The sequence below is a fragment of the Staurois parvus genome, unplaced genomic scaffold (assembly GCF_062004578.1).
Source record: "Staurois parvus isolate SC_StPar_1 unplaced genomic scaffold, SC_StPar_1.0 ptg000086l, whole genome shotgun sequence".
NCBI classification, from domain to species: Eukaryota; Metazoa; Chordata; class Amphibia; order Anura; family Ranidae; genus Staurois; species Staurois parvus.
Window position 1 is genome coordinate 11,874,952 of NW_028317882.1, and position 23,328 is coordinate 11,898,279.

The 23,328-nt window shown below is 41.3% G+C and overlaps 1 protein-coding gene across 2 annotated transcripts in view; it reads left to right on the forward strand.

The window, feature by feature from the left end:
• ARHGAP45 (Rho GTPase activating protein 45) overlaps positions 1-23,328 on the forward strand; it is a 172,071-nt gene that overhangs the window by 8,964 nt on the left and 139,779 nt on the right. For both annotated transcript variants that reach the window (XM_089670068.1, XM_089670070.1), the window contains exon 2: positions 12,148-12,451. In XM_089670068.1, coding sequence (XP_089526194.1) covers positions 12,148-12,451 — 304 coding nt within the window. The remainder of the gene's footprint in view (positions 1-12,147; positions 12,452-23,328) is intronic.

The window sequence follows — 23,328 nt, forward strand, 5'->3', positions numbered from 1 at the left end:
GTAATCCACACTATAGTGGTACATTGCAATTGCTACCTAGATGTATCACCAGAGCGTTGCGAGGGTAGGTGAAGTTTATCTGCTGGAAAGACCCAATGACTCCAAGAACACTCATGAGAAGGGAGAAAAAAGAGAGAAAGAAGAAGAATGTTCTCGGAGGGAAATGTGTTCAAAAGATCACAATGTTAATAAGGTATAATCAAAACGTGAAGGGTATACATGAGTCATCCAGGGTTGCCAAACCCGAAGGAACCTGTTGTGAGAGTCGGACAGAATGGACGTCAATTTCTCATTGACCATGATGTCGTTCATGCGATTTTTTTTTTTTTTTACCGCTTCAAAACTAAGGGCAAGAGTTTTCCATGCCCTCGCTATTGTAAGCTTCGTGGCACTAAAAAGATGTGTTGCTAACTCGCGTTCTACCCGTAAAAGTGATTCAATGGGTTTAAAAAGGAGGGCCTCACAAGGGTTTTTTTTAATATTTGAGTTAAATATAGTATGTAAAATAGCGTAAACCTGGATCCATAATCTCATCGCTTTAGGGCAAGACCACCAAAACTAAGGGCAAGAGTTTTCCATGCCCTCGTTATCGTAAGCTTCGTGGCACTAAAAAGATGTGTTGCTAACTCGCGTTCTACCCGTAAAAGTGATTCAATGGGTTTAAAAAGGAGGGCCTCACAAGGGTTTTTTTTAATATTTGAGTTAAATATAGTATGTAAAATAGCGTAAACCTGGATCCATAATCTCATCGCTTTAGGGAAAGACCACCAAAACTAAGGGCAAGAGTTTTCCATGCCCTCGTTATCGTAAGCTTCGTGGCACTAAAAAGATGTGTTGCTAACTCGCGTTCTACCCGTAAAAGTGATTCAATGGGTTTAAAAAGGAGGGCCTCACAAGGGTTTTTTTTTATATTTGAGTTAAATATAGTACATAAAATAGCGTAAACCCGGATCCATAATCTCATCGCTTTAGGGCAAGACCACCATATATGGGCCATTGTCCCCAACTGGGAGCAACCACAAAAACAGGTCGGTGGGTATTGTGGAATGAACTTGGCTAATTGAGCTAGTGTGTAGTACCAGCGGTAGACAACCTTGTAGGCATTTTTCAATATGGAAACATTTCTAGAGCATCTGGGGGCCGTTTGAACCATCCTCAGCCAGTCATCAGGTGACAAGGTCACTGACAGTTCAGGTTCCCAATGTTGTTGAAAAGAGCATATAGGTGGCTTCTGAGAGGAAACGATAGAAGAGTATATAAGAGAGATTACACCTGTCAAACGGGAAAACGACCTACAGATGCTTTCAGAAGTTGATAGGAGATATGGGGCTGAATGAGGCCTAATCAAATTGTGGAAAAAAGTTGCCGAGTTCAAGGTAGCGGAAGTGTTCCCGTAAAGGTATTTCATGAGAGGAGCAAAGCATGTCAAAAGTAAGAATCCTGGTTAGGGCGAGCAGGGAGTGGACATCTGAAAACCCACGTTCTGCCCACCAGGAAAAATGACCTGGTTGGTCTAATCCGGGAGGAAACAATGGACAGCGGAGAAGGTGTAGGAGAGGCAAATTGGGTGATATCAAACCAGCAGAGCATTTGATCGAATCCCAAAGCCTGAGAGTGTGCAACAAGGAGAGACTTATACCCGGAGGGCGATGAGCAGAAGGGAGCCACGGCAGTGAAGACAAGGGAATCGGATGAGAGTCAATCATATCAATTGTAGCCCATAGGGGTAGATGATGAGTGTCATGTAAATAGGGTATGGAAGAAAGATTGGCTGCAAGGTAGTAAGCATGAAGTTTGGGAACCGAATGGCCACCATGCGCCTTATGGGTGAACATAAAACGTTTGTGAAGGTGGGTCGAGAGGAACCCCAGATAAAGCGAAGAACAGTCCGTTGCTGGATTCAGAGTATATGGGGGGCACATAACTTTTTTTTTTTACACTGATCACTGCTCAGAAGCCCACTATTTCCAATACTGTATGCACATGTTTTTTTACTAAGAGGTCTCCATATGCTGTATGTAACCAAACTCATATATGAACCACACTAAAACTGAATACTGGGGGTCTCTACTTCTTTATTGTAAATGTCACCAGATCCAGCACAAACTAAGCGTGGTTTCATAGATACAGCTTTGACCTTAGGGATGGGTTAAGTTTCCATTATGGGCTGACACTCTCAGCTACAGCTGCCTATTACAGGTCAGTGCACAGCAACAAATTCCTTTCTGTCAGCACTGCAATAAATAACACTTAGTTCTATTATGTCTGTCCACTAGAGGACACAATGGACATACCAGATTTACCTGTTAAGCGAGGCTCTTATACATGTATAGATATGTTTTACATAACACATATGAAGATATGTTATTCAAAGAAAAGTGGCTGTATTTTCAATGCTATTTGCAACTATGTAAACGAGCATGTTCATTTAAAAAATGCAAATGCCTTAATATTCATATTTTTCGTTGCTCACATGCTTTTCAACAGTACAGTTAGGCCTGGTTCAAACTAGTGCAAGTTCTGATGCAACTTGATTTGCACAGAATCGCATGACAATGGAAACAACATTTTTTTCAGTGCTGGCCTTTTATGTCAATTCAGCACAACTGTTATGCGAGTTTGGGGAAGGGTCCTGTGCTACTTTGGTGCAATGCAGTGGCATTTTTCAGGCATAGACCTCAATGTAAACATATCACAAATGCATGTACTGTACATGCATTTTTGATTCAATTTTGTTGCCTTTTTTGCTGAAATATTCTCCTCCTTTCCAGTACAGTAGTTGCAGATTCCAAGCCACAAAAATCACGTCCAAAATGCACAGCTGTAAAATCACAAGAATTGCAAAGCACATACACAAACATCGCACAGAACCTGCACTGCATAATCGTAACTCAAATCACATTCAAAACTCATGGCACTAATGTGAACCAGGTCTTACAGGGCTAATTTAGAGGGTAGTTGTGCATACTTTTCCTACCCTTCTAAGGCAAATATTCAGCTGCCTGAAGTAAATTTTCCAATAAAATTTGTAGCCATTCATACTGTATGAAATATAGGGTATTATCCACAAGCTGACATTCTTACGCTATGCAGTATATTTTGCTAGGGCTTCAGGTGCTAAACAGGTTACAATACAGAGGGAATATTCAGGTACAGGTTACAGCATTCTCACTTCTCCATAGGAAGGGCAGCCATGACATTGATTCTACCAGATTCATAGGTTTTTGTTTTTTTTTTCTTTGTGTCAAGTGGGTACCTTAGCAATATGACTATGAACATTTTACACAAAATTCAGTATACAGCAAAAAAATGCCATGAGGAAAAAAGTATTTTAAAAGTCTATACTGGGTAGCAGGAGTGTCTCAACAGAAAAAAAGACATAATGAAAATATAGAGATGCGCATGTTGAATTGCGTTTCTAAGGGGTATGGTAAATCTTTTACACTTGTACATCCCAACAGCATATACAGCTTGTTTGGGAAGGTTTACAACTCTTGTAATTAGTTGCATAACAAAGACATAGTGACTGAAAACAGTATTCTGAAAAAAAAGTGGAGTGGCTTACAAAGAGTGGGAAATCAGCATATGAGCATATTTGGAACCATAGCATCACATGCACTCCACAGCATGCAACCACAATACACTAAGCACTCTGTGGCATACACCCCAATACTTTAAACACGTCACAGCATCCACCAGGAGATGTCAACCAAGGGAGAAATTTTCAAAGGTGACCTAGTGGGGGTGCTTGCACAGCAAAACGAAGGCGTTGTCAATCCAATCCAGTCTGAAATGATACTGCCAGAAATCTGTCCATAGGAATACAATCAGTTTTGCAGTCACCACATTAAAAACACATCCGCTGAGATACATGATCATTCAGTTATATCACTGTGATTGTTCTGACACACTATCTCAAAGTCCCATGCAAGGAAGCACATCACACAGATACTGTGCAATGCTGCAAACAGAAGGTGGGAGAGAAAGTGACCAAGTGAGATAAATATGGCCATGGCTGAATGATAGGAGAGAACTCTGGGAGCTAGTCAAGTCTCAATCATTAGTACCCATGGTACTAAAATAGGTTACAATCATTGGTATTAGTGGTGGTGAAATAAGTGCCATTTACTGGTACCTGTGGTAAAACAAAAAGCCTCAATCATTGATGTCAGTGGAAGTAACATATCTTAATCATTGGCTTCAGTGAAAGTAAAATAAGTACAATCTTAGTGGCTGTGGTAGTAAAATAAGCCCCAATCATTGTGTAAGTAGAAGTGATGTAAGTCTTTGTTATTGGTGTTAGCAGGAGTAAAATAAGTGGCAATTATTGGTGTCAAAGGAAGTAAAATAAGTGGCAGTCATTGGTGTTACGGTAGTAAAGTAAGCCTCAATCATTGGTGTCAGTGGAAGTCAAATACTACCCTTGACACCAATGACTGGCATGTAAAGTAAGCCCCAGTCCTTGGTGTCAGTAGGAGTAAAATAAGCCCCAATCATTGGTATGTCAGAGGAAGTTAAAATAACTCTCAACCATTGGTGTGTCAGTGAAAGTAATTTTTTTGACCTCCATATGGGTGTGATTTTGGAGAAATATGAATCCAGCCCTGCATGAGTTTCAGTAGTTAACTTGCCTGATCATACATACACACATTGTTCTGCTTCTCTACTTTGCAGGTTCAAAACTCTTTGGCTGGGCAGGAGGTCACTCTGCCAAATGCATAACTAAAGTACACTGTTCTCTTAGTAGGGGGACAAAAAAGGCAGCTTGTCATAGATGCTTTTTTGGAAAAATACCAAGTGGTTTGTGCCCCTGTGACACTTTGTCAGGGGATCAGCAAATAAACTAAGGAACAGTATGACAGTAGGACCTGAAAGCTTTTGAATATATATTAATGGTATTCTATAACTGAATAGTGGAGGTGGTACAGACTTGGCACACCTCCAGCTGAGTCCAGGGCAGACACAGGCAACAAATTATTTCAAGTGTCTGCTTTAGGCGTTTGGATAATTTGTATAGTAGCATCTGTCCTAGCTTTAAAGGTACAACGGTCAATAGACTATATTATTATATACAATTATTAATTATTATTATCTATAGAAAAACTTATTGTTTAACACTAATCCTTTTTTTTTTTTTGCTCCCAACTGTCTGTAGTAAGTTGATATCTTTGCCTATGCTGTACTGAAGTACTGAAAGGGCATAAAGGTACATATTCAAACTTGTGTAAAGGCAAAGTTTGCCAGTCCAAACTGTTCAGGCTGTTTCCACTTATTTTCACCTGGTAATCCTGCAAGTACCACACTTCCTGTCCTTGAGTGTCTACACTCTACATCTAGGCAGCCCCTAGATGACACAGTTTTTTTTCTTCAACCAGCGGACTGAATGAAGGAAAAACCTGACTCTGTTCCTCCATCCACACATTTGATAAGGATGGGGGAATCCTTCCTCGCTAAGTTATTGCATTCTGTCAGCGGGGAGTTTTCCCCACTGTAAGGCTCCATGCACACTGGGCGTTTTAATAATGCTGGTATTGTTAGCTGTGTAAAGTCACGTTAAAAACGTAAAGTTTTTCAGCATTTTTGTATTAGCGTTTAACAGCATTTTGCCGTGTCTTTTTCACGTTTGTGGTTTTTAGCATATTTTTACATTTATTTTACAAAAAAACACTGATTTGCTGCAATTTACCGTGTTTTACTGCGTTTTGCAGCGCTTGAGCATTTTTACAGCTAAAAAACTCCTCTAGAAACCTAGTCCTGGGGGTTTTTTTCAGCCAAAAAACGTCCCTGTCAAAAAACGATTGCAGTCTATGTGTGCATGGACACATAGGATAACATGCTGGGGAGTTTACTGGCTGTAGAAAAAAACATCAAAAGCCAACAGCAGCTGTAAAAACGTCCAGTGTGCATGAGGCTCCAGAATACCCTGGTCAGTCATTTGAGAAGTATAAACAACATTTATACTTTGGAGGTCAGACTGGGTGTCAGGGATCGCGGCGTCCTGTCGGCCGGCGCATGCGCGCTGGCAACGGCTCACGCCGGGACACAGGCACCAGGTCCCGGCGAGCCGCGGATGACAGGACGCCGCGCATGCACAGTGGGAGCCGCGGGCGCGCCTCGGGCAGCCAATGACAGCCCGGGGGCACGTCCTGGGCGGCCAATGACAGTGCAGGGCGCGATATTTAAAGATGCCCTGCACTGTCAGTAATTGCCGCAAGGTCTATCTGAGTTCCTGAGTCCTGTACCTGTGTTTTTGACCCTGATTGACCCTGACTACGCTGCCTACTCCTGTGTTTGACCCGGATTGTCCTGACTACTCTGCCTTCTCTTGCGTTTGACCCGGATTGTTCCTGACTACTCTGCCTTCTCCCATCCTGACCCCCGGCTTGTTTGACCTCTCTACGGACTGACTTATCCTGCTGACCCTGCGTGTGACCTGACGATTCTCCGCCTGCCGATTCTGTACCTCGCCTACCCCACGGGACCACTACTCGTGATCCATCCTGCTAGGTCCTGCCGTCCTCCTCACATCTGGCTCTCCCGGTACCAATACATCCCCGGAGGTTCCCCCTGCCACTGGTGGGCCTGCTCAGAGGTCGTGACCTGGTCCCGGTCTGTTTCAAGTCCATCCCCACCATCAGGGGCCCTGGTGAAAGCACAGACCGGGACTTAGACTCCACGCTTTGGGTAGGTCTGTCAAGTGGGCAGCCAGAGGCACCACCTGGCAGATCATAACACTGGGTGACTCAGCAGGTTGGGACATGTTTGCCTCCACCTGGTTCTGGAGGACCATGAAAGCTTCTAGAAGCCAGTGGGTGGGAGGGGTGGAGACCTAAAACTGCATTTTTATTGGAGTCTTGCCAGTCCCAGGTTTGGAGGCCCTGGTAGTGTGGTAAGGCTAACCCATAAATATGAGAGAGCCATGCTAGCTGGGAGATGGGTGGAAAATAAAGTGCTGAGGATGCTGTTAGTGGCTTGGGGAGGGGTGCCCTATGTCTATGGGGGAGCTTGGCCTCCAGGCTGGGCTCAGGAAGATCTATTCAGCATCACAGTATGAACAGGATCATTGCCTGGGAGCAGTGGGACAAAGGAGGACAGAGTGAGTACATAAGCACACCCAGAGATTCACAAGGGGAGAGCCAGCCACATGTAACAAGCTTTCAAAGGACAGAGCTGTGCTTAATCCTTTATCCTTGTCCTGGGAGAGGAGGGCTGGTAGTGTCTTCAGGCTGTAGAGCTGAGAGCAGTTCTACAAGGGAGTGGAGATACTACTGCATGTAGTTTGCAACAAGCTAAGCTAACTTTCAGAGGGCCTGAGAGTCCCTAGCTTGTAAGGAGCTTTTGCTACAGATCTATAAAGACTGACCACATTCAAGGAGAATAACAGTCCAGAATCTTTTTCTGTAAGTAGGAAGGAAATTGTCCCCATACAGTCACGTTGGGCATCCCATAATCCCTATTACCCCATCCAAAACAAAAAACAAACTCATGGACTGTTCACTGCCTGTGGATGCAAGAGTGGAAAATGCACCTTGCTTGGCTGTGCGAAGCTTAGGGGGACCCAGAAGCACAGCAGCCCTCAAGAGGAAAGTGCTACATAGGCATGAAGGTAAATCTTCAATATGCAGCTTCCCCTGCAGCCCCCTTATACTTACCTGAGCCTGATTGGGATCCAGCATTGTGCACAAGAGATTATTATTCTGCCCAATTAAATTAATTAACGCCCAAGTGCTTGACGTGCCTAAACACAATACACACTTTTACAAGCATCAGGTGTTTTTTCTGCCAAAAACACTGCTGCCTGGAGGAAGGCTTCTAGAATAGTTAGCAAAATGTCCAGTGTGCATGAGGCCCTAGTGTGTATGAGCCGCTCTAGTATCAAATTGTCACAAAGGAATCTAAATCTCTACATTTATTCTTCCCTCTAACATAGTGATTGTAGCAGCCTCTAGCGTTCCTTTTAGACAAAGTATCTAATTTAAGTATTTGGTTATATGCCAAATTCTGACATTGTTAATTTCGGGTACAGACTGCTCATATGTTTGCCTGCTGTCTAAACAGCACATTCCATCCCTCTATCAAAGCACTCTCTGTCCCAAGCCTTAAAGATATGAAACAGGATTATAGACTAGCAGACTAGGGAGCACTGTTTGGATAGCAGCTCTGTAGGTGTCCATATATGTGAGAACCTGAACCTTCAGGAAGAAACAGATCAGATTCTTTGGCAATTGTCTGTCCACTCAACAAGTGCATTGTCTGTCATGCCTGCCAAGTGATCCTCCCATTGCTGCCTATAAGGCATTAATTGAAAATATGCTGATATTTGAGTGCTTTCTTTCCTATCTGGTGAAAATGTTACAGAGTGCTTCAGATAATGCCATGTCAACATGTGTAAGTGGTGGCACTGCTAACTCACCTGGGTGATGTGAAGTACAATGGGGCTGATTACACGCATGTTAATACTGCATGAGCACTTACATGTGAGCAGGCATGGAATAATACGAAAGAAGGAGCACCCGATGTCCAAAAGAATGCACTTTTGATGGTAGATTAAGAGGCATTTATTGAGAATATCGACAAGTACATCAAACCAACGCATTTCAGAAGAAAAGACTCCCTTCTTCAGGGTTGTTGAGCGCTATTAAATGGGAAAGATTCCAACACCAGCTATATATTTTTCAGGGTTCAAAGGAAAAATCGATGGAGTGACAGCTGTCATTCAAGAGGCAACAAACTGTGAGCAAGTGCAATTAGCTGCAGAAGCCAGCTGCTTTCAATCGGGCTGCCTCCTGCAGTTAATCATGGGTACTCCCTGCTGGGTTTTTGCATCTAATCATAGGTGCAATCCCAGGTGCAATCTAAAATGCAGGTGCATTCACAGCTGTGAATGCTTCCTAAGGCAGAACAAGACCTTAAGCAAAGTAGCAGCAGTAGCAGTCCAGTCAAAAATAAAGCCATAAAAGTAAATAGCCGAATAAAAGGTAAACTTGCAAAACAAAGCCTTTGTTGCAATAGTCCAATTCAGTTCAGAGATTTCCTTCCTCATGCTTCTTTCTTCTGTTAAAGTCCTCAGTCTGATGGTCACATCATTGAACCTACAGTCCTGGATTCATCCTAGCCTATTCTTGACAGTGAAAGTAGAGGCAGAAAAGTGATGAGCTCATCTCTCTGTCACTCTGTTTGTCCCCCCTCAGCATGGTTTTTATCAGCACATGGCTTTTTATAATTCTTTTTTTTCTCACTTTCTTGCCCTGCTGTACAGGCACTGCAACTGCAAGAGACAGACTCCGGATAAATTAAGATACCTACACTGCTTATATTAAAAACATACATTGTATGATGTATTAATGATTACAGGACTGGGTTAATTTATGTATTTTATATGCCAAATAAAAAAAAAGTGTGCTATCCACTTTAAATGTGATCAATCATAAATATAGTATATGCAAAATAAATCCCTATAGATATTAGCAAAACATACTCATATGCATCTAGATTTATCAACAAGCTTAATCCAAATCATTATTACATTTTAAATATAAATATAATATGTCCAAATAAAAGTTAAAATTGAAATTCCCCAAATCTAATGTGAAGAAAAAGTGCTGCGGGCCATATATAACTTCTAATAAAGTGCCTCTGTGCTCAAATAGTGCTCCTCAGAAGACAAGCAAGCCTCTTACCAGACCACATTGATCTCAAACTATAAAGATCAAATGAGCAGATAGTGTTCAAACTCCACACTGACACTTTCACTGACAGATCCGAGGATGGTAGATGGATACAGCAACAAAATACAAATTTACACCAGGAACTGGCTTAACTGCCTCATGCCATAGTGCAACTCAAATAAAACCAAATTATTTATTGAAGCCTAATATTGCACTTACGTTCAGATGGGCAGAAAAAGGCAGTAATCACAGCTTAAACTGTTCAGCTACGGTGTCAGTCCATCGGCTTGTGCGTGGTGATGTCACAGAATGACTCTGACCAACACTTTTCCCCAAAACTGGCGTCCTCTGGGATTGGAGATCATCTAGCTCACTTTTTGTCATCATGTTTTATTATTACTTTATACACTATTTGGGTAACTGCACAGATTTTTTCTTACTATACATGTATTTTATATGCGCCTTTACGTGCACAGAAATATCCAGGTTGGGGAAAATGGTGCATTTGTGTTTTTTCTTTCTAAATTGAATTAGTTATTGTATAGACAAATCATAATTGTACAGAAAATCATAAAAATGCTCTTCAGTCTAAATAGAAGGTTACAGGGACTTTCAAATATTCTATGTAGCTATGAATAGAGGCCCATGCTTCTCAAACACTGTTGGGATTATATTTGTACAAACTCGTTCTGCTACAAACAAGTTTCAACAGTGGGACGTGTCCATTATTCCAACATATAAAGGGAAGAGAAAAGGTAGGCAAGGATCATTCCATGCTGCCAAATAAGAGGTTACAATCACAATCTGTTTTTTTCATACATTCTTTATTTAAATAAGTTTTAGTACAAGTACACTAGTGCACAACATAGCGCAAGTCATTTTAAAACATTTGACTAATGTATTCATACATTAAATAAAACTTAAATGGATTTTGCAAAAAGTTGGTATGTACAAATAAATTTAATGCAAAACAGCACACTTAATGTGACACTAAACATGCTTAATAGTGTATTCTTAAATTTAAAAAGTCCCTTCTATTGCTCCCTTCTATTGGATGTAGCAAAAGGCAGTCTGTTTGCGAAGGACTGGAGAGCGGTACAAAAATAAGTGTCTGCAGGCAACAGTAAAGCACTGTGGAGGTTTCTTGCTAGACTGGGGCTGCATTTCTATAAATGAGATTTGGTAAATGTAGCCAGAAATTGGTCAGGATCAATGGTGTTCTCAATGCTGAGAAATGCAGGCAGATACTTATCCATCATGCCATACCATCAGGGAGGCTCGTGATTGGCCCCAAGTTTATTCTGCAGCAGGATAATGACCCCAAACATACAGCTAATGTCATTAAAGTAGAACTATAGGCAAAACCTTTTTTTTTCATTTTGGATAGAGCAAGAGCGGGTTATAACCCCTGTAAAACTTTTTCTTGTCATCTGTGTCCCATTATGGATATTTCCTTTCACTTCTTGCCTCATAGCCAAACAGGACACGAGAGGAAATCCTTGAAAATTTTCCCTCTATTACTTTTTTTGGGATAATCCAGAATTTGGGATTTCGCTTACTTTATGATAAGTAGAGAAGGTGAATCTCCTTAACGGGCAATAAAAGCCGACAAGCATTCTAATTCATCTCTCCTCTATCCAAAACTAAAAAAAAACCTTGCCTTTAGTTTTACTTTAAGAGCTATCTTCAGTGTACAACAACAAGGAGTCCTGGAAGTGATGGTTTGGTCCCCACAGAGCCCTGATCTCAACATAATGGAGTCTGGAATTACATGAAAAAACAGAAGGATTTGAAGCAGCCTACATCCACAGAAGATCTGTGGTTGGTTCTCCAAGATGTTTGGAAAACCCCACATGCTGTGTTCCTTTAAAAACTGTGTGCAAGTGTACCTTGAAGAGCTGAAGAATTGATGCTGTTTTGAAGGCAAAGGGTGGTCACACCAAATATTGATTTGAATTGTATTTCTCTTCTGTTCATTTACTTTCCATCTTGCTAATTGATAAAAATAAACTATTAACACTTCTATTTCTGAAAGCATTCTTAATTTACAGCATTTTTTCATTCCTGTCTTAGACTTTTGCACAGTACTGTATAGATTACAGGGCCATAGAGTAGCAGATGTATATTTGGGAGAATAAGGATATCGTCCACCATCTATGAATTCAGGATTGCTATGGGAAGATGGATGAGCAGGGGTAAAACTCTTGAGCCACACAAAGTAATATAATCATAGTTTATACTGGACTTCCTCGGGAGCAAGGATGACAGGAGAGGTAGGTTAGGTCAAAAAGTGTGTGTGTGGGGGGGGGGGGGTGTAAAGGGAGTGTGCAAAGCAGAATCTGTTTTTGCTTAAAAGCAGAGAACCCCTTTCAGTAATCTAGAACTGTGTTTGATATATAATCCTCATCACTTTATATGTAATTTTCAGCTCTTAAATAGACAGTCATTAAAATTCATCATTATGTTTTTCTGTGTTCAGGAGTCACCCCGTAAGGATCCAAATGAACCATTTTCTGAAGTGACCTCTAACCCACCACCCAACAGCAGTCCTGTTTCTACAGGAACATTGAAGAGACCTACAAGTTTAAGTCGCCATGCTAGTGCTGCAGGAATCCCTTTAACATCTTCCAGAGTGAAAGCCGTCAAACCATCTGGTGTACCAAGTCCTCCTGAAAGTGGAGAGGGATCCTTTATCGACGTGGAGGACATTTCACAGCTTCTTGGAGATGTAGCAAGATTTGCAGAGCGTCTGGAAAAACTTAGGGATGTGGTACTAACAGATGGTATGTGTATTTCAAAAAGAGCAGACGAACAAGAAAATATATATACTACATAGATTCATGGGTATATAAAATAGTTTTATAAGTAACATGAATGTAAAGAGTATTTTACTTTAGAGCCTTTTAAAGGAGGGTACACTAGTTTAGGACATGGATGAAGGACAAGGGGATAAATGCACCTATTCAAGTCAAGATCTTAGCATTGAACTCCAGGATAAGCTAATATTGTTTATATGTAAGAGATGTATCCTTACTTGAATCTTGTTTGGTGTATTTTGACTACAGGAGTCCAGTTTGCCTCTTTTCAGGAGCTCCTTGTATTAAGACCAGTCACTGATGCTTTCTCTCCTTGTGCAGGGTAACTGGTCTTGTTTCCCCCGTCCTGTAGTTTCTGCAGACAGGCTGTAGTGGATGGGTCTTCCACGTTTCTTCCATGGCTTCACTTTCTGCACACTCTATGTGCTGCACAGTGATGATATCTCCACAACTTTCTAAAGGCAAAAATTTGATTTGCAAAGGCATTTGATGCATATAAAGTGGATTTGTATTTTTTGTGGCTATTGAGGATTATATTTAAATGAAAGTTTTGGTGCCAGGAGTTCAAATTTAAGAGATTTGGGCCCCACACTTTATTGTGCCATCACTGTATATAAAAACTTAGAAACATGGTAATGTAATATGGTGTTTTTCTGAAATCTAGCTTAAAGTGAAACTATGGCCAAATCAAACAATTACATACAATATATGACACAGTCTGTCAAAATTAACACAGCAGTCTTTTTCTTTTTTTTCCTGAGTCTTCCTTGTAACTCCATTTTATTACCTGGTGACCTGGCCAGTAAGCATGTTGATTTTTTTTTCTTTTTTAGATCTTTTATTACATTTTTCCCAATGCAAAAAAGTACATCAAAAACACACAAAAGTAGAAAATAGAAACTACACCAAAACATATAAATTGTCTAAATCCAACTTTTCCCTCATCCCGTCCACCCTCCTCTCCCCCCTTCCCCTTCCCCCAATCCACATCCAAGTTCTAGTATCTATCCTTTCTCATGATTTTCTATCTATATCTGGATCTCTTCCATCCTATCTCCTACTTTCTATCGGGTACTCTCTTAGAGCTCCTTCTTCTGCTTTTCCCTCTATAGTCCAACAAGTTCCAAATATATTTTAGATGTTTTAAAAATTAACCAGCAACTCCATGTCTTCCTAAACTATTCCATTCTATCCTCTTCAATATGACACAACTTCTCCATCCTGTAGATATTCTCCATTCTATTGACCCAATCATTTAATCTTGGTGGATCTGGGGCGAGCCAATACTTGGGTATCAAGCCCTTAGCCACACTGATTAAATTATACAAAATCTTGTTCTTTTGCAAATTTACTGATGTTTTAAATTTATGAAATAAACATACCCACAGTTCTCTCTGTACAATAGTCCCACATATTTCTTGGATACATTGCAATACTCCCTTCCAGTAACCCTGTATTTTCGGACAATCCCAAAATATGTGAACCATTGTGCATTTTTCCCCACATCCTCTCCAACATAAAGGTGAAACATCTGCTTGTTGTTTTATGTGCCTTACTTGGTGTAAAATACCATCTAGCCAGACATTTTTTAATTCATTTCAACTGTGCTCATATTTGTCACCTAATTTAATTTAAATGTTTTATTCTTTTCCTGATCATTAAATTTTGTTTCAAGCTCCTGTTCCCATTATTCCAAGAACATGGGCGAGTCGGTGCTCTCCATATCCATGAGGATCTTATAGATCCTAGAGGTACCCTTCTTTGGTACCGCAGTTTCATTCAACAATTTTTCAAATGGATACTGATCATCTGACATCCTCAGTGGTGATGGGAGCATTGAGACAAAAAATTAACCTTAACAGTCGCTGACGGGGCGCTATAAAGCCTTTTTATTTACCTTAACATTTTTGGCCATATTCCTAAAATCTCCAACGTATCCATCATAAAGCTCCAATTAACCCTGTTGAAAGCCTTTTCAGCATCAATTGACAGGAAGATTGTCAGCAAATTCTCTCTTTTTACCCTTTGTAGGAGGAGCAGTAATCTCAGGTCATTGTCCCTCCCTTTTCTTCCGGGAATGAATCCTACCTTATCCAGGTGTATCCACTCCGGCATCAATTTCTTCAACCTAGTTGCCAATACCTTGGCATAAATATTTTTGTCTATATTTATATTTCAATATTTTTATTGAGAAACCAGCATATTAAGACATAAAACAAGATGGCAAACAACAAAAAAAGAAAAAAAAGGGGGGGGGGCCACTCGCATGGTGGAACAAGATGTAAAATCAGAATCATAACACTTATAGGTATGTAAAAAAAAAAAAAAATATCAGACAATAGCATTACAATTCACACAAAAAGTGTCATAGCCATCAGGACAGACAGGTTTCATAAATCAATAAACAATAATTAAACCAAAATGAACCAAAAGTGACAGAGAGAAAAAAGAAACAAAACATTTTTCAACGTATAGAGTAGGAAAAGAGAGGAAGAGAGGGATGAAGAGGAAATTACTCCCAAGAGAAAAAAAAAAAAAAAAAAAAACAAGAGGGGGGGGGAGGGTCAGCTGCCAGACACTCACGATACCGTGATATAATCAATCCAAGGCTCCTAAGTCCTCTCAAATCTGGACACATCATCAGTGACAATACTCGTCAGTTTATCATTAACCATTATCCAGTTTAGTTTTTGTTTCACTCTTTCCAGCGGGATCAAGGATTGTTTCCAACTTCTAGCTATGGTAATGCGAGCCGCCAGTATTATATATAAAATTAATTTAATCGATTTTTTGGGAACATCAGAGGGTAGTATATTGAACAAGGCCACTTCCGGCGATCTACGGATATTAATTCCTGTTACTGAGGAAAGAAAATTAAATATGCGAATCCAGAATCTACTCACAACTGGACATTTCCACCAGACGTGGAACATAGTACCCTCTTGACCACAGCATCGGAAACAGCCAGATGAAACAGAAGGATACATTATGGCTAGGCGAGCAGGCACCAAATACCATCGAAGTAGCGTTTTGTAGTTAGATTCAACAAGATCAGTGTTAATCAAAATCTTCGATAGGGCATGGGCCGCAGCCCGCCAGGTATCTAAATCTAATGAGCTATTTAAATCCCGTTCCCAGAGAGTCATGTAAGATAATTTAGTGAGGGGATCAACCAACGAAGCATAAACAATGGACAAGCGACCTCGCATCATCCCACTTGCCCCACAGGATACCTCGAGAGGAGTAAGCGCACAAGGTTCTGTGAGTAGTCTAAGCTTGCTATCAATAAAAGAGCGAAGTTGATGATAACGGAATATTTCTCCGCGAGGCATCTTATAAGAAGTCACAAAATACTGAGGAGACCGAGGGCGAACCCCATCCAAATAATCCCCAATACGTAACAACCCCTTATTAATCCACCATTGGAACCTCGCGAAAGATAGACCCGGGGCAAACTCAGGATTACCAAACACCGGGGCCAACGGGGTATGCGGAGAGAAGAAAGGTTTATGAGCTCGCCATCTATCCCACACTGACAATGAATAGGATAGAGTAGGGCACAAAATCTGCTGGGAAGCCACATGAGAGTACCAATAGCATATGGACGGCACGAAAGAGCCTCTATCCCAACCCATTGGGGGACATATCCCCTGGACGTAGTACAAGATAGCTGTGCTATTTGGGCCGCCTGAAAGTATGCAAAAAGATTAGGGAGTCACAAACTGCCATGCCTCTTCAAAGAAAATAAGGTAGATTTGTTCAGCCTAGGGCGCTTTCCCCTCCACACAAATCTGGAGACTGCCACCTGTAGTAAGACCAGTTCGCGTTTGGGGATCATAATTGGTAACGTCCTGAAATAGTACAATAATCTTGGTAGGAAGGTCATTTTAATAGAATTAATTCTACCAAACCAGGAAAGTGAAAGATCCTGCCAGCCTAGTAAGTCATTTTTAAGTCGTTTGAAAAGCGGGAGATAGTTGGCCTTATATAACGTCGATAAAGATTTCGTGAGGAGAATCCCCAGATAAGGGAGAGAACCAGAGGCCCACTTAAAATCAAAATTTTCCCGGCAGTAGCGAACCTCTGAATCAGGTAATGAGATATTTAAAGCAACAGTTTTAGATGAGTTAAGCATAAGACGGGAGGCCTCAGAAAACCGATGAAACAGATGGAAGAGACCAGGTAGAGACGTTCAAGGATTAGATATGTACATAAGAACATCGTCGGCAAATAGGGCGCATTTATGAACCCGTTGACCACAGGTAACGCCCGAGATAGTGGAATCAGCGCGAATAGCAATCGCAAGAGGTTCCATCGCCAACGCAAAAAGCAACGGAGAAAGAGGACATCCCTGTCTAGTTCCTCGTTCTATCGAAAAAGGGACTGATTTATGTCCACGAATGGAAACTTGAGCTGACTGAGTAGAATAGAGGGCCCGCAACAGCGTCGTAAAATAAGGGCCAAACCCATACCTGTCCAACGTTCTAAACAAGTAGTCCCAGGACAGACTGTCGAATGCCTTCTGAATATCCAGGGACAGTAGTAGAATTTCCCTCTGCGATGATCCATCCCAATTGGACTGCACAGCTGACAGCAAAGTCACCCTTTCCAAATTCTCTCTCTATCTCTGAAGTGATGGAATCAAACTATCACATCTCTGGGGCTTTCCACCAGTACTCCTTTTGGCCGTCTAATCCTGTGTACTCTCTCAATTTTCAATTTTTCTGTTACTGATCTACCCATGTTTGGATTACACACACTCTTTATTTTCTCCTGTAGGTCCTCTTCCTGTCCCACTTCTTCTAGTAAACCCCTAATCCTTAAATTATTTCTTCTGTTGTGATTCTCCTGATCTTCTACTATAAGATGAAAGCTTTCTCTGTTCTCCACACATCACCTCCACCTGCATTTCTAATTTATTGATTAATTGCATGTAGCCCTCCATTCTCCCCTCTTCAGTTCAGGTTAATATCTGACCCTTGATCTAATACACTTTCCGAGTTTGCATATTCTTTATTCTGGTTCTCTTCCAGTGTCTCGAGTGAAAGTCTGGATTGGTCTCCCTCAGATTTTTTAAGTCCTTCATGATGATTCTCAGGTCTCTGAGTTTTCATCTTGCAGGGGCATGTCATTTCTTATTGTGCTTGTGTTTGCGTTTAATCGGTCTATTCTTCATTTCAAGGGTTTACAATTAGCTTTCCTCTGTTCTAAGAAAATACTGGCCCCAAAATAGCCCTCTTTTTTTCTTCCACTGGAAACCCAAATGCCCCTTCTTATCTTGTTTATATATAGGAGTAGACCCGACCCCCAAGATCCCTATGACCCTCAAGTAAGTTCTTCTCTTTGCACACAATAGTCCCAGCAGGCAATGTTTGCTGCACAAACAATAGTTCTTTCAAAGATTTTTACTCACCATCACCTTTCATGCCACAGGTACGCTACTGCTCTGACCCTTCTTGCTCCTTCCTTTTGGTCTGACCTTCTGGCCCGGGTTCCTGGAGTAGAATGTATGCTATGGAGGGTCCCCACCGATCAGGGGTCCTGGGGTATCTCCGCATGTCAGAAGTGAAATAAGGGCCTCATTTTAAGTGCTGCTGCATCCTTCTCCACAAACTCCTTCAGCTCCCCCTCGGCATCCGGAACTTCAGCCACTGCTACACCGGCAGTCTCACAGGCACTCCCGGCATCCTTCCATCGCTCAGAGGTTACCGCTTCCAATCCCCGCTGGCTCTACAGCTCGTGTGCAGATGACCAGAGCGCACCGTCCGGGACCCTCTGCTACCACCAGCCACCGGGGGGGAATAGAGCCACCGAATGGATTGGCACTGAACTCCCACCACAGGCAACACAGGCAGGACCAGGTAGGCTCTAGGGATTATCCCTTGTGGAGCTCATGACGGGTGTCCGGAGCTCACACGCTCTGCTACCTCACAGCACCATGTTCCCAGTAAGCATGTTGATTTTAAACCCCCTATAACAGACCAAGCTATCCAGCAAAAAACAAGCGTACTAATTCATCTACAGTCACCTTAAGCTCATACATTGACAAGTATTATTTTACCCTATGTAACAAATTGTATCCTGCAGATATATTCTGACATCCAGTAAAGGTACCAGCAAAGTCAAATAGATTGCATGTCCTGTAGTTAAAGTAGTTGTAAACCCTTACATATACCCAGTGAAGTGACTGGCCTCGGATAATACACAGAGATCCTCGTACAGAAACTGTACCTTTCTATCTGCAGTCTTCTCTTCTCTACATCCATTCAAAGTGCTGAATTTATAAAGCTTGTCTGAGAATTTAGAAAAAAGGGGGCAGAGAGCTGAGATTACACTCTGCAGAGCTCAGTGAGGAGAGCTCTGAGAACTGATTGAAGGGAAGGAACACCCCCCTCCATACAGCACACATGGACAGAGCTGAGGCTGTCAATTTGCTGGAGGTCCCTCTCCTGTCACCTATATTCTGTTGGTGTCAGGGAAACATGTCAGAAGTGATTCATGCTGATAACAAAGGAATGAAGCAGCAGACAGAAATTACATTAGTGATCTTAATTGAGACAAGTACACACTATAGAAGGATATGCTTTGTTCTTATTTCATGCTTTTAAGTTTGCAACCATTTTAACACTGACAAGGGTGCTTACCGTGTTTAGCTTTTTTCATTTATGTAATACCTTTATCCCAAAAGGAAAAAAACTATTGCTGTGACTGCTTAAAACGTTTTAGCTGCTATCCAAGGGTGGCTTATATTGCTCCTCTATAGATGCAGTGCAGGAGTGAATGTAGTCACCCTAAGAAGACAAGAGGTGTGTTACTTGGCCGATCACAGGTGAAAATAAAGAAAGAAAAATAAAAACTAATGCTTCCACCACATCTAGTGCTTGGTAAGCTACAATACAGTGTATACATTTTTAGTAATGGGGTTTAGTTTCACTTTAATTGGAAGCACAGCATTATAACAGCCAGATGCAATTTTGAAACTACCTGTCCAATATTTGTTATAATGGATGAGAATAACTGTGATGTAAAAGGTTTTTTTTCAAACATAAATTAACTAAACACTAACACATTCAACCTTTGAAGACCAGCAAAGCCATGACAGATCTATGTTTGAAAGAATTAGAAGCTTAAAAAAATTTATGTTTTTTTATAAAATGTTACATTTTTGAATTTTTTAAGAGAGTAGTATAGGAACAGCCCGTCTTAGGAGACACAATATTTTTTAGGTTCGTGCCAAATGTACATTCTCCAATCTGATGAGAAAATGCCAGACCATGCAAATCTTCCCTCATATCTGTAAGCACTCTTTACCCTTAGTGAAGAATGCATAGGACTAAACATCAGTAACAAAGGTAGCCTTTGTTATAAAAATATTCAGAATCATAGTTACATAGTTAGGCCCCTTTCAAATGGGTCGGATCCGCCTGCTTAGCGGGGGATCTCTCTGCTGATTCTTGCTGAACAGGCGGATGACAAGTCTATGCAGAGTGGACACAGACACAGCCCGCTGTTCTCTATGGGGCAGTTGGGTGGAAACGGACCGTCTGTCCATTTTCATCTGACTGTCATCCAATCTGATCTGCCAGACTGATTGGGAACTGATCCTTATCCGTCTTTTTTTTCTGCGTACAGGATCGGATTGGATGCTGGCGGGCACACATGTCAGCTGACACCCTCTGCTCCATAGAGAGCTATGGATGGTCCGATGGGGTCCACCTGAAAAACTGACAGGCGGACTTGATCAAACTGTCAGTGTGAAAGGGGCCTTATATTGAAAGAAGAAACAAATCCGTGTATTTCAACCAGTAAAAAATAAACAAATAGAAAACCTCCATATACACAATCATATACCCACAGTCTGCCCAGAGGAAAGCAAAGAACTCTATAAAGCATGATCCAATATGCTCCAGTGGGGGAAAAAATATTTCCTGATCACCCAGGAGGGGATCAGATATTTTGTGGATTAACTACCCCTGGTGTTTCTATCTCTAAGGCTCCATGTAAACGGGACATTTGGAAAACACTTCTGAACAATGGAAACTGACTGCTGGAAAACGTATGTTAAAAAACGGCTGTTGAGACGCGTTTGCATACTGCGTTTATGAGCGCTTGCGTTTAGAAGTGTTTTTCCAAAATACCCAGAATGCACTGAAAAACAGTAAAAAATTAACTATTTCAGACATTTTGAGAGTTATAGAGAGAGCAGAAGCAGAGAGAGCAGTATTTGCTGAGATTAGCTGTCCTTTTTTTTTGTGGTGTTTGGATGTGTTCCAGCTCATTTCTGTGCAGAAATTATTGCAGTGTCTAACATATTTGTTCATGTGAAACCTCAAAGTATGGATATATATATATATACACATACATACAAAGAGTAACACAGGAGAAAGAAGGAGCACATCGATGGGGAGGTCTGCATAGTTACAAACAATGTCATATAGCTACAGTGGGGAGGCCATCAGAACTGTACATTTGGAGAAAGGTGGGAGGAGGAGAAATTATCCCATGGGTGCCACACTGCCTCGAACACAGCAGTCGAGCAGGCATGTATAACAGTCAGGTACTCCATCCGTTTCACATCAGCAATAATTTTAAACAGAGTTGACATCGAAGGAGGTATAGCAGATAGCCAACACATAGGAATACTTCTTCTGGCTGCAGTCAGAATATGTGTGGTGAGTTTCCTGGCCATTCTGGGAAGACCTGGGAATGGCAGGCTCAGTAAAAAATATAGAGGCTCAAAAGGGAGAGAGGTATGCAATAACAATTGTAAAAAAGACAAAACCTCTTCCCAAAAAGGGACAATGGATCCACAAGTCCAAAAAATGTGGGAGAGGGAGCCAAAATCTTTCCCACAATGCCAGCAAGCAGAAGAAGCATTCGTATTAAAGGCATGAATATACCATAACATCAAAATTTTGTAAGTATTTTCTTTATAAAGCACACAGACAGAAGATTTAGATGTGTTTTCCCAAATTTTCTTCCATTGCATAAGATCAATGTCACATTGCAAAAACTGGGACAACATACGCATGTAATGATGAGTGTCGTTAGAGAGGGGGGCAGCATCCATAAGAAGTTTGTATATATTATAAATTATGCCCTTTTGATGTGGACCTTGTATGCATAGACGCTCAAAGGGAGTGGGTCTCCCAAGAGTCAATGCGGGGGACATGGTGAAGAAAAAGTGGCGTATCTGGAGGTACTTATATAAATGCTGGGAAGGCAGATCTTTTTTCTGGAGGTAAGAGAATGGTTGTAGCTTCCGAGTAACAGGATGTACTAGGTGGCACAATTGGAAGAGCTTCGCCGTGACCCAAGGAGACATCCGGGGCACTGCCAAACTATCTGGAAGGTTGGGGTTAAAGAGGATATTAGTCAGTGGGGAGCAGTCTGAGGTCAATGCAAACCTAGTCCTACATTTCCGCCATATACTCATAGAGAATTGCATGGGGCCATGGAACAGACGACGGATGTACCAGGTCCATTTGAGTACCATGAAAACACTTTGCATGCATTTTTCATGATGAAAAAAAGCTCTGGACAGCATCTAGAAATGGAAAGGGAAAAAAAAAAACCCAAGTGCAAACGCTTATAAACGCGGTTAGCCGTGTTTGCACACGTTTACAAGCATTTAGCGTTTGAAACGCTGATAAAATCTACTCCTGAACGCAAGTTTTGTGCATTCAAAAAAACAACTGTAAACTCAACTGCCTGTAAACGATTGTAAACGACATAGTGTACATGGACACATAGGAAAACATTAGGGAGAGTTTAGGGGTTGCTGAAAAAAGCACAGAAAAGCTCCTGAACGTCAGTTTATCTGCTGCAGTGTACATGGAGCCTAAATATCAGTATCTAGTTATATTCTGTGCATCTAGGAATGCATGCAGCTCTATTTTAAAACAATCTACTGAGCTGGTCAGAACTATTTCTTCAGGAAGTTTATTTCACAATTTCATAGCTCTTACTGTGAAGAAGCCTTTCTGTAAATGGAGGTTAAATCTCTTTTCCTGCAGAAAGCCCCCTTGTCCACAAAATGTTGTCTGTTTCCAGCAGATGTTATATATGCTAAGCTGAAGCTGGTTTATTAAACCGTTTATCAAGCTTTGATTTTTGGGCCCATTCACACAAGCTTTGGTCCCTGAAGAGCATTCTGAACTTGCTTACTTTGATTTCTTTGCACACTGTGAGCTTCTCTCAGTGTGCATTATTTTAGAGGCTGCAGCTAGTCAGATAAAGTCTGCTTCAAATCCTGGCTGAAGGGTATCCACCATTGTAGAGCCATTTGTTCCTCAACCTGAGTGTCCCTGGCTTGCCCCTTTCATTCACTGTTTTGTCAGTTCTTACAGTCATGGAGAGTTAGCAGCCTGCCAAGGAACGCACACTCTTCAAGACTGAAATCTCTCATCTAGGCATTTTGATATTCGCATAACTCCTCTAAAGAGCCAGCTTGCATCAGGGATGAGAGCTCTTGAGAGGAGTACATTGGCAGGGTATTGTGATGTTTTCTGGAAGCTATGTAAAGCACCCTGCTGGCTCCTCCTACCATGATCTGCCTGCATTGTAGAGATAAGCATGGGGACCCAGTGATGATATCACTGGGTATAAAATAGGGTACAGTATGTAGCAAAAACTGAAAAGTTTCATTTAAAAATGTTATTAGCATGTTGATAGCTAAGGGGGGAAGGGGAACTAGGGTAGGCAAAATATAAGCAGATTAAAATGTAAGATAAAGGAATGAGAATTAAGTATATTGTTTTTGGTTTTCATGTGACTGCACAGGGCTGCATTCATACAGGGGTCAACTATAAGTATGTCTAAAGTTTTAGATGGAGATTGGAATG